The sequence below is a fragment of the Capsicum annuum genome, chromosome 5, assembly GCF_002878395.1.
Source record: "Capsicum annuum cultivar UCD-10X-F1 chromosome 5, UCD10Xv1.1, whole genome shotgun sequence".
NCBI lineage: Eukaryota > Viridiplantae > Streptophyta > Magnoliopsida > Solanales > Solanaceae > Capsicum > Capsicum annuum.
In genome coordinates, this window is record NC_061115.1 from 132836025 (window position 1) to 132849020 (window position 12996).

General features: G+C 35.0%; 1 protein-coding gene and 1 non-coding gene across 3 annotated transcripts in view; one reads left to right on the forward strand and one right to left on the reverse strand.

The window, feature by feature from the left end:
- Positions 1-1076: 1076 nt before the first annotated feature.
- Positions 1077-12996, forward strand: part of LOC107870739 — a 41440-nt gene continuing 29520 nt past the window's right edge. Inside the window, exons 1-3 of one of the 2 annotated variants that reach the window (XM_016717355.2) lie at positions 1077-1549; positions 2200-2303; positions 2520-2633. In XM_016717355.2, the coding sequence (XP_016572841.1) occupies positions 1279-1549; positions 2200-2303; positions 2520-2633 (489 nt within the window). In that variant the 5' untranslated portion in view covers positions 1077-1278. The remainder of the gene's footprint in view (positions 1550-2199; positions 2304-2519; positions 2634-12996) is intronic. The other variant, XR_007055900.1, reaches the window with a different exon arrangement.
- Positions 10958-11029, reverse strand: TRNAN-GUU. The gene has a single exon. It is a non-coding gene; the product is annotated as a tRNA-Asn (tRNA).

Genomic DNA, 12996 nt, shown 5'->3' on the forward strand with positions numbered 1-12996 from the left:
TATATCACACCTAATTAATTATTATAAGTCATTTAGGTATTAAAAATTTAATAATATTTAATAAAAATAAAATTGACATAAAATAATAAATTAATTCTTGATGTTTTAAATTAACATGACATCTTATATGAGACTCATTTAATTTTTTTTCACAAATATTTTCTCATAGTAATTTTGCTATATCACTTCTAATTAGGTATTATAAGTCGACATATCCACTTCGCTGCTTCAATCATAAAATTTGATTGACTCTCGAATTTATTTCAGTGCTACTTAAATTAGAATGGAAGAAAAAGTATTATAAATCATAATAATTTAAAACTTAAATTATTTTAAGAATATAATTGAATATCAATGCCATAAAAATTTGGATAAGGAAAGTAACATATATTATTTGAAAATTACATAAAAAATATTATAAATTACAATAGCTAACAATTTAAAATATTTAAAAACATATTAAGAATCTGATTGATTATCTAAATTGTATTTATGTCACGTAAATTCGGGATATTTTTGACATTTTATAATTTGCATGTTTTATTGTTTTAATTTAGTAATTTGTTGATCCAAATGATGTTTTCAAATTTAACATATTTTAAAAATTTAGTAATTTATTTATTTTAATTTATTTACTTTATTTTGGTAAAATATTATATATTTAAAAATTATGTAAAAAAATAATTATAAGTCATAACTATTAACATCTTATAATATTTTAAAAACATATAGTAAAAAATGTGATTGACTTTTGAAATTCTAATAGTGTCACATAAGTTGCGATAAAGTAACATAAATTATTTGAAATTACATTAAAAGATACTAAAATCACAAAGATTAACAACTTAAAATATTTAGAAAAAATATATCAGTAAAAAAAACTCGACTGACTCACTAAATTCTAAAATTGGGACAAAGTGAATAACATAAATTACTAAATTACATAAAAGATAGTATAAATCACAATAATTAACAAATTAAATTATTTAAAAATTTATATTAATAAAAATTTGATTGACACCAAATGATATTTATACTATATAAATTAAGATAACATAAATAACATATGTTGGCCTATCCACTAAACGAAAGATACAATTTGTCTTTAAAGACTTTTCTGGACAAAATACCAAAGCCATGTAATTTCCTGAGTAAAGTTTAGTTGGGGTGGAACAAATCAGAAGCAAAACCGTTCACTTGTGCTTTGTGCTAGTGCGACTCATATACTATTATAGCTGTGAAATATCAAGTAGTAGTGTAGACAAGGATTTATCAAGAATGGGGTGCATGACGGTGTTCAGAACGGTATTCTTAAAGGAACCATGGTTACCCTTTCCAAGGAATCTGACCTCTTTTCCCGTGAAATTGTTTTCTAACCACAAATCTTTTACACCCGTTTTGCTTTGTGGCTGTAAAGTCCCAAGTTATAGCAGCATTCCACGAAAAACTCAGCTTCTGAATTGCTCCAATAACGGAAGCCCATCTTCCTCTGAAGATGATGATCTTGAACAAGGTCCTCCTCAAGAAGTTGTCCTTAAGGCTATTTCAGGTCCACAACCAAATAATTTTGTTCATATTCTCTTTCAGTTTGTCTCTAGGTTTTCATTTTTTCTTATGGTCTCCTGAAGTGGTTAAAATGTTTACATCGAATTTGTTGCGTGCAAATGTAATAAATAACAGAACTTGCTAACATGATCTATACTTTTTTAGTTACTGATAAGAGTAACATGAAAAATGAAGATTATATATAGTCAATCCTAAGTTGTTTGGCTTTAAGGTTTAGTTGTTACTTGGTGGAAATTCCCTTTCCCTCCTCTCTCTCTCTCTCTCTCTCCCTCTCTCGCTAAAGTGTTGCAATTTCACTGTGCCACTTACAGTTCTTGCAGAGAGACTGATTGTGTGAAATAATGTATAAATGATATGGAGAACTATAAATTGGATATGAACCTATATGTTGAGCTAGTTTGTACAATTACAAACCAAGAAATTGGATGTGAATCTATATGTTGAGCTAGTTTGTTCAATTATGAGCAAGAAATTGGATATGAACCTAAACCTATATGATGAGCTAGTTTGATTCTTGTTCGTAATTTGTTTCTTAAGAGGTGCCTAGCAGGGCCTGGAAGTCCTTTTCAGTATTTCTATCTAGTTTACTTTTTCTTTTAAATAATCTGAGAAACTATTTCACAATATTAACAGAAGTGTCCAAGACAGAAGGGAGAGTTGGACAAACTACCAATGTTGTTATTGGGGGCACTGTGCATGATGATTCAACTAATGAGTGGTTAGCTCTGGACAAAAAGGTACAAACTCGTGGATTCAACCGAATTTTTATTTTTCAGTAATATAAAAATAATTTAGAAGCTTTTAGATAAAGATTTAAAGTTGAATGTTTGAAGATAATGTCAAATGCGTCATAGTGGTAGAGATGATTAATCACTGATAACCATTAGAAGATTAGCATGTTCCTATCATCTGTTATAGTTGAGGAGAATCTGATAAATACTTCTATACTTAAGGTGAATTCTTACCCTACCGAAAGAGGCTTTACAGCTATTGGTACTGGAGGTGATGATTTTGTGCATTCTATGGTTGTTGCTGTAGAGTCAGTGATACAACAGTCTGTTCCCAAGGTAAGGGAATTAGATAATATACTCAACTCGGCGTGCATCTATTTAAATTTGTATGATTTGTTGGGGAACTAATTTAAGTATCTGAGGATTAAACTTGGAATATTTGGAGGATTACCTGACTAGTTTGATTGTTCTTTTACTAGTTGATTTGTGCTATTTGTTTTTGGCCATTATTTGTTTATTCTCTTTTATACCAGAGATGGTTTTACTGAATGTGCTCGACCTTTACATGCTACTGGGTGGAAGTTGAATCAAGTTATGGAATAACTGTAACTGTGTGAATGGATAGCAGTTTAGATATGTTTTTTATTGCCAAAGGTAAAATTCTGTATGTTTATAACTTTATATAATGAGCAAACAGCAGAGGTTCTGGGGTTGTTCTTTATACCGAGCTGTTCTATGCTGCTCAGTTTCAGTTCTCCTACAAAAGAAACAGTATGTATTGCCCAACCCTTTTCAGTTGTTTGTAAGTTGATAGAGATTTTGAGTTAAAAACATGATGTCAGAGTAAAATGAATACAAAAAATGTATTTTCCTTCGAATTAGCTATCATATGCAAACATTGAGAAGCTTCTGTAAGAGTTTTTGCTTAAACTGAAATATGACTAATCCTTGTGTACCGGAGATGTAAGTGAAGATAGTTCTCTTTAATGAATTACACTGTAATAATATTAGCCTAGGTTGCTCTGACTCTTCACTTTTGGTGCTGCACCCGTGTCGACACGACATGGGTGTGGAATCCATACCCGATCTGTTCTACCGATTTTGGGTGCTTTGACCAAAGGTGACGGAGAAATTTCGGACATATTCAATGATTTCTAAACAAAAGTTAAGGTGAAATTGAAGACAATGGAATACCTTGTACATAGAAATTTCTCTATCACTCATTTTTGTTTATCTCCTTCCAGGTATCTCCTCTTGATCAGTATTTTCTCTAAGTTTTCTCATAATTTAGGTTTTATAACTCTATTTTTGGATATTTGAATTATTTTAGCCGAGTCCCCGCACCCGTATCCTTACATAAATCCATATCCCCGAATATTAAATTTAGATCATGAAAGATCCGACCTTTAGATCTGCACCCTTATCAGACGTTCGTACTCGAGTCCGAGGAAAACAGATATTAGCATCTATACCACTGGCATTCGAGTTAAGTGCTTCCAGTTAAGATTCAAACTTAAACAGCCACCCTTGGAGCTTCCTTATTGCTTGCTGAAATTATTCTTTGGCTAATTTAACCTCCACTTTTCGAATATTTTAACCGAAAGGTCAATATTAGAATTGCGCTCTAGTGTATTCAGTTGATGAAAATCACACTATGAGATTCAAATACAAAAATTTGAATAACAAGAATAGAAATAAACATACAACAATGAAATTAGGAGTTTTTATCTTTACAGGCTAGCTCAAGATGACCCAACACCTCATGTTCAACATGAATTGTAAAGTGATCTTCCATCTACCTTAGGGTGATTTTGAAGAGTCAAAGGGCTTGTAGAATTATTGTCCTATTTAAGTTAGAGCGGTGTAAGATTAAGGTAAATAAAGATGGGACTAGTTGCTATAGTTGGGTCTGTGAGACACCAGGGTACCGAAGGCTTTAGCTGCAAGATTAAGGTAAATAAAGAGGGGTGCAGCTGCAACGTTTATAAAAAAAGAGGCAGCTACAACCTGCAAGATATAGGCATAAAAGGAGGACCGGGACAGAGGGTAGAGGTGCTGAAGAAGAGCTTGAGATGGCTATCTTGAGCATTGAGCAATGGGATAAGAATTAAGAACTATACTGTCAACTTTGACCTAGAAGTGTGTCATCCACCCAACTCACCCGAACTTTTAGTGTTGGATCGTATGTATTTTCTTAACGAGTCAATTTGGGTTGTAATCTGAATTGACCCATCTTTTAAGCTGATCAACTAATAAATCCGTCATAGTATTAAGTTACACTCTATTCGTGTCGGAGTATCTTCTAAGAGCAAAAGTTTCAAACTATGCTTCGTCTAAATGACTTTAGATATCAGTGTTGGTCAAAGTCCAACATTGACAAGACTAAAAGCACCATCTCCACCCCACCTTCCCTTCCCCTCCTACTTCTCACCTTCCACTAATATTTGCTCCAAACAGATGTTGAGTAACTTTAACTCTGTGTTGCTTTAATATCAGTTAATATTGGGCCGTTTGTCTTAGGACCTACAATATAACCCATCTCAATCCAACCCATTTTGACCCAAACAAATTTTTAGGCGGGTTAGGTCATGACCCGTCTACTGACATAAAGTTTTGACCTGCCTAAATTTGACCAATTCGCCATTTGACTCCATAAGAAGAAACAAGCCAATTTCCCTTAGAAGAAGATGAGAAATTGAGGAGATGTACAACTTTCCGTAGATGATAGAAAGCTTCCAAGTGCAACAGTTAATTCCGAATAGGATTGTATGGAAGGAACATAGCATAAGGATGACCTTTTCAGTTTCAAAGTGAAATGTTGATATTAAGTTTGTCACAATTTCTCAAAATGTTGATACCAAGTCATGGAGAAGGTGAAAGTGATTAGAGAGACTTAAGACTGCTTAGAGTTGCCAAAAGTCTTATGCAGATGTGAGGCGAAGAGAATTGGAGTTTGAAGTAAATGCTTGGGTATTCTTGAAGGTGTCTCCTGTGAAAGGAGTCATGAGTTTTGGAAAGAAGGGGAAACTCAGTCCTTGTTATGTTGGTTCGTATCAAATTTTGAGGAGAATTGAGAATGTTGCTTATGAGTTAGATTTGCTAGCAAGTTTAGCTTCGATTCATCCTGTTTTTCATGTGTCCATGCTGAAGAAGTGTGTGGGTGATCCTTCCTTAGTAGTGCCTGTTGAGGATGTTGGTGTTACTGATTCCTTGTCTTATGAGAAAGTCCCGATTGAGATATTGGATAGGCAAGTTCGTAAGTTGAGGACCGAGGATATAGCTTCGGTGAAGGTTCTTTGGAGACACTAAAACGTGGAAGAGGCTACATGGGAAGCTGAGGAAGATATGAAGGCCAAGTATACATTCTTGTTCCCCGTGTTGGATGAAAGTGCTTAAGGTATGAGTTTCGTTTCCTCTTGTGGAACTCTTTCCCAAATATAAGAAGACTAGCTTACATTTTGGCAAACAAGCTCTAGCTTCTTAAAAAGGAGCTAACACAATGGAGCAGAAACCAAAAGTGAACTGGAAACAAAAGAAAGAAAAGATCTTGCTGCAGATCAACTCTTGTGAAACTCTTCCAGAGCATAGAGCCCTTTCTAATGATGAACTTGTGCAAAAAACCCATCTAGCTATGGAGTTTGAAGAGGTTGTCAAGAGGGAGGAAATAGCTTAGAAACAAAGATCAAGAATTAAATGGTTGAAACACGGTGATAAAACACTAAATTTTTTCACAGAACGACCAATGTCCACAAGAGATATAACTCCATAGACTCCCTCCAAGTAGAAGGTCTCACTATCTGACCCGAAAGAAATTAAAAATGCTGCTCAAGCTTTTTACCAGTATCTATACAAAGAGACGGAGGACTGGAGGCCTGAATTTGTAATCCAAGATGCAACATTCATCACCACAGAAGACCAGATTTGGCAGCAAGGAAACTTTGATGAAATGGAAATCCTAGAGACTATCAGGTCATGTGCTACTGACAAGGCCCCTAGACCTGATGGATTTCCAATTAATTTCTACTTGACCTTCTAGGAGTTGATCAGGGGGGATATCATGGGAACTATGCAATATTTCTACAACCACCAAGTATTTGAAAGAAGTTTGAATGCCACTTATGTAAGAAAGCAAGAGCAGCTGAATTAAGAGATTTCAGGCCAATTAGCCTGATTTTTGGGGTTTACATATTGGCCAAAGCTTTGGCTGAGAGACCGAAAAAGGTGATAAGTGGTTTGGTTAATAGACATCAAATGGCTTTTCATCAAGGGGAGACAAATAGTGAATGCAGCTCTGATAGCAAGTAAATGTGTTTACACAAGAACTAGATGAGAGGTGGCTCGCTTAATGTGCAAACTAGACATTGAGAAAGCTTTTGATCATATCAATTAGGATTATCTCCTTAACATCCTGAAGCAAATGGGATTTGGGGATAGATGGTTAAAGTGGATAAGTTCTTGTATTCAAACTATCAGGTTCTTCATTCAAGTAAATGGAGAACTTATTGATTTTTTCCCTCTGAAAGGGGTCTCGTCTCAGGTAAGGAGACCCCTCTCCCCCAACCTTTTCATCCTTGCCATGGAAGGCCGTAGTAGTATGGTTAGAACATCTCTTCAAAATTATTGGGTTAAGGGTTTCAAGCTAAACAGTCAAGACATGGGTGGTTTGAAGATCTGTCATTTGCTTTAAGCAGATGACACTTCAATTTTTTGTGAAGCCATAGAAGAGCAGGTCATACATATCAGAGTGATGTTGGTTGTTTCTGAAGTTGTGTCTGGTTTGAAGGAAGGTAAACTGGAGGAAAAACATTTTGTTCCCTATCAAAGAAGTGAACAACATTCTGACTCTTGTTGGTATTCTTGGTTGTGGGGTAGACAATCTCCCTACTATCTACCTAGGCATGCCCCTTGGTAACAAACACAAAGATGTAGAGATCTGGTACAACATTATAGAGAAGACAATGAAAAGACTATCTCAATGGAAAGCTCAATACTTGTCACTAGCGGGGCGAGTCACTCTTATCAACTCTGTTTTAGACTCCTTCCCCACTTATGTGATGCCTTTCTTCTCTATCCTTTCTAATGTATCCATGAAGTTAAACAGACTTAGAAGAGGTTTTTTATGGCAAGGAAACAAGGAAGGTGGAGGATGCAATTTAGAGAAATGGGAAGTAACTCAGCTGAGCAAGAACCAGGGAGGATTATCCATCAGAAACCTAAAGCTGCACAACCAGTGTCTTATCATGAAATGGTTGTGGAGGTTTAATGTGGAAGCTTCTCTCTGGAAAGAGGTCATTTCTTACAAATATGACCAAGAAAGTCATCGGGTCACAAATAAGGTCAATAGCACCTCTGGGGTTGGTGTGTGGAGAGAATCTTCGCCAAAATTGCATAGACATACTAGAATAAGAGTAGGAAATGGACACATAACTCTCTTCTGGAAAGATCACTGGATAAGCCAATCCACTTTCCTGAAATCCTTTCCTGACTTGATGCTCTTAAGCAGCAACACTGAAGCTACAGTAGGGGAATGTAGGTCTCCTCAAGGTTGGAACCTAACATTTAAAAAACATTTCAATAATTGGGAAGTGGATAGGGTGGAAAACATGTTGAAGTCTTCACTAGCAGATCCAGATTCTCTAAGATGGAAACACATAGAAGATGACATTCTCACAGTGAATAGACTCTACAAGAAGGAAAACAACAGCTATATACTGGGGAAGTCTCAAAGCTATGGAAGTTCCTATGAAAGATTCAGGTTCCTACTAAAGTGAAATGTTTCACTTGGTTGGGTGGTCAGAAGGGCATAACTCACTCAAGAAGTTCTCCAAAAGAAGGGAAGGACAATAGTTTCTAGATGTTTTTTATGCAATGAAACTAGGGAAATAAATAACCACCCATTTCTACACTGCAAATTTACTGCTTCACTTTGGCATTTGTTCTTTGCCCTCGCTAAATTGGAATGGACAATGCCTGAGCACACATCGGACTTGTTGAGCTGTTGGATCAGAAGAGGTGGTAGCAAGAGCCAGAAAAGTGGAGGATGATACCCTCATGCATTTGGTGGTTCGTATGGATGGAAAGAAATGGGAGATGCTTTGAAGACAAAGTCAAGTCCATTTATGATGTAAATAGGAATTGCCTAGTCTTACTGTTTTTTTGGTGCAAAGAGAATTGTATAGAGGAAGTAGATGAATTTGTAGATCTCTTAGGAGCCTTGTAATTGTAGACTCTTAAGTTCTCTTTTGTATCATTATTTGGAGGTGGCCAGCATCCCTTAATGCTAAGGAATATAATAGTACCAATTTTCAAAAGAAAAATGCAACGAAACATGGGATTGAATGAGAAGACCGTGATTAGTCTCAATAAGGTGTCTATTCTCCCTTTCTGTTACTCCATTCTGTTGAGAGGTGTATGGACAAGAAGTATGATGAATTAGTACTATATAGAAGTGTGAAGAAGCAGGCAACACTTCGTCAACATGCCTGCTTCTTCACCTACTTTTGCTGCTTCTGTGATTTTACTATATCATTCTTAATTAATTATTCTAAGTCTTATAGATATTAAAAAAATAAGAGAAAAGGCTCAAATATGCCATTGAACTATCAGAAATGACTCATTTATGCCATCAGTTAAAAGTTTGGCTCATTCATGCCATCGTCGTTACAAAATTGGCTCATCCATGCCATTAATTTTTAACGGTGGTTTACAAAAACAGCTTTGCCACGTGGCCTTTTATTAAAGGTCCATGTCATTCATATTAATTAAAATGAGGAAAAAGGCTCAAACATGCCATTAACTATCAGAAATGACTCATTTATGCCCTCAGTTAAAAGTTGAGCTCATTGATGCCATCGTCGTTATAAAATCAGCTCACCCATGTCATTACTTTTTAATGATGGGTTTTCAAAAACAGTTGCCATGTGGCCTTTTATTAGAGGTCCACGACATTAATTAAAATAAATCAATATTAATTTCAAAATATCTTAGACCCATTAAAAACAACCAATTTATTTAACATAGCCTGACCCACACCCATTAAAATATTTTTTTTCCTACAACAACTATTTTTCTAATCAGAAAAAATAGTGATTAATGTATATTCTTTGGCTATTTCTAGTTGATTCTAAATCATTATAAATTCTACGCTTAACAGAAACCTCAAAAATTCTATCCTATAATAACTGATTAGTTTTAATTTCACTGACTCCAATATATACTCCGAAGTTGTAAGAAAATAAACCAATGAACGATTACGACAAGCAAGAAAAACAAAGGCGTACCAATAGAACTTCTCCATTCTCCCATCACGAATTAGGGGAATATACATTATTGAAAAATCATTTCCAAATAATGACTTAAAAAAAGTCTGTTATCCCAATTATCCCGCCATGCATATGGAATAACTTCTCCCATCACGAATTAGTGGAGCATACATTGTTGAAAAATCATTTTCAAATAATGGCTTAAAAGAAGTTGCTATTCCAATTATACCGCCATGCATATGAGATAGCTTCTTCCATCATTATGGTATAAATGTTGGAATAAATAATCTCGATTCTAACTAATTTCAGATATTTTGAACTTAATATTTATTTCTTTTAATTAATGGCGTAGACTTCTAATAAAAGATCGGCAAAGCTATTTTTAAAAACCCATCATTAAAAAGTAATAGCACGAGTGAGTTAATTTTAGGGAGAATTCTCAAATATGCCATTGAACTATCATAAATGGCTCATTTATGCCATTAGTTAAAAGTTTGGCTCATTCATGCCATCGCCGTTACAAAATTGGCTTATTCATGCCATTAATTTTTAATGGTGGTTTTCAAAAATAGCTTTGCCACATGGCCTTTTATTAAAGGTCCACGTCATTAATTAAAATAAGGAAAAAGGCTCAAATATGCCATTAAACTATCAGAAATGACTCATTTATGCCATCAGTTAAAAGTTTAGCTCATTCATGCCATCGTCGTTATAAAATTAGCTCCATGTCATTACTTTTTAATGGTGAGTTTTCCAAAACCAGTTGTCATCTGTCCGCTCTCAGGTTGGGTAGTCAGGGTCGGAGAAGGGCAATGACACAGGTGGTGGAAACTACCAAGCTGGAGTACGGTAGGGGCAGAGGGAATTTCCGGTAGAGCGGCACTGATATCTTCTCTTTCGCTCTCTTTCTTCATTCAGGAAAGGTGAAGATTGTTTTGTGTGCGTTAGCGATCATCAAACCTGTGACATAGATAAGATTGGAGTTCATGCAGTTGGAATGCCTGAGACCACTTTTAGCCTTGCTGCTCTTGCTTGTTGTCATCTATCTCGACCAGTTTCCCGAGGCGTTGGAAATCCAGATCGGCTCAGAGAATCACTCTCGCTAACGCGACCTTCGTTGCCAACAAAGAAGTCATCAAAGCATCCCGAGGTTGGCGCATCTCGTTGAGCGTGGAGAAGCATTGGGAACCCCAATTTTTTTTCTTCAGAGCATTTTCGCTACCCCTTCTTACCCTGAAAAAAGGGCAGGGACACCTTATGTTCTTGAATCGATAACCATCTTTCGGCTAACCTAGCCTCCTCCGTCCCTTGGGACTAAGACAGGGAACGGGTTACCTACTGTTAACGGGCAAAGCGAGCCCCTTTATGCTGAATTCTTTAATTCAGAATCAATCAAATCTCCCCAAGTAGGATTCGAACCTACGACCAATCGGTTAACAGCCGACCGCTCTACGACTGAGCTACTGAGGAACAACAGGAGATTCGATCTCCGTTTATCCTTCACTTCGTTCTTTTTCTTTTTGAAGTTTCGATGTAAAGATTCCTCTACCAACATAGTGGCCTTTTATTAGAGGTTCGCGATATTAATTAAAATAAATCAATATTAATTTCAAAATATCTTAGACCCATTAAAACAACCGATTCATTTAACATAACTCAACCCACACCTATTAAATTTTTTTTCCTTCAATAACTATTTTTCTAATAAAAAAAATAGTGATTAATGTATATCCTTTGGCTATTTCTAGTTTATTCTAAATCATTATAAATTCTACGCTTAACAGAAATATCAAAAATTCTATCCTACAGTAACTGATTAGTTTAATTTCAGTGACTCCAATATATACTCCGAAGTTGCAAGAAAATAAACCAATGAACGATTAGGGCAAGCAAGAAAAAGAAAGAGGCGTACCAATAGAACTTCTCCATTCTCCCATCACGAATTAGGGGAGTATACATTATTGCAAAAATCATTTTCAAATAACGGCTTAAAAGAAGTCTGCTATTCCAATTATCCTGTCATGTATATGGGATAACTTCTCCCATCATTATGGTATAAATGCTGGAATAAATAATCCCGATACTAACTAATTTAAGATATTTTGAAATTAATATTGATTTCTTTTAATTAATGGCGTGGACTTCTAATAAGACCACGTGGCAAAGCTATTTTTAAAAACCCATCATTAAAAAGTAAAGGCATGAGTGAGTTGATTTGTTACTGGTGATGGCATGAATGAGCCGAACTTTTAATTGATGACATAAATGAGCCATTTCTGATAGTTCAATGGCATATTTAAGCCTCTTTGCTTATTTTAATTAATGACGTGGACCTCTAATAAAAGGCCACGGGGCAAAGTTGTTTTTGAAAGCCACCGTTAAAAAGTAATGGCATGGATAAGCTGATTTTGTAACGGCGATGACTTGAATGAGCTCAACTTTTAACTGATGGCATAAATGAGCCATTTCTGATAGTTCAGTGACATATTTGATCCTTTTTCCTTAATTTTATAATGGTGATGACATGAATGAGCTGAATTTTTAACTGATGACATAAATGAGCCATTTCTGATAGTTCAATGGCGTATTTGAGTCTCTTTGCTTATTTTTATTAATGACGTGGACCTCTAATAAAAGGCCACGTGAGAAAGTTGTTTTTGAAAACCACCGTTAAAAAGTAATGGCATGGATGAGCTGATTTTGTAACGGCGATGGCATGAATGTGCTCTACTTTTAACTGATGACATAAATGAGTCATTTCTGATAGTTCAGAGGCATATTTGAGCCTTGTCCAAAAAATTAATAATATTTAATAAAAAAATGAAATAGACATTTATAACATGTGTGCTTCAATCATGATTTTACTATATTACCTCTAATTAATTATTATAAGGGGATTCTTTGTTAAATGACCTTTTAAAGTCTTCTGTTTTTACTTTTGAAAATTTTAATTTATTTGTGATTTAAAAATTATTTACAAGTTTTAAAAGTTACAAATTAGTCCACAAATTACCAACTTACAGAATTTAAACAAAACCCCTCCCACCAAATCTTTTACACATTTTTCAAATTAGCCCAAAACCTAATTTGCGATGGACAGATCTATTATCAATCCGACCGATATATGGTCAGATTGATTATTGATCCGATCGTAACATATATATAAACAAACCTTTTTCTTTTTGAAAAAAAATGGACTAAAATTAAAGGAGTAGAAAACTTACAAATTTGGGAGGAGATAGAACATTTAGAAATAAAATAGTAGCTTCAAAAAGGAGAAGGTTGAAGAAACAATGAGTTTTTAGTAAGAAAGGAGGAGAAAAAAGTTAAGAGAGAGGGAAAAAAATAATTTGAAATTGAAACGCTGAAGAAGCAATGAGTTTTTAGTAAGAATGGAGGTGAAAGTTAGAGAGAGGGAAAAAAGTAATTTAATTGAA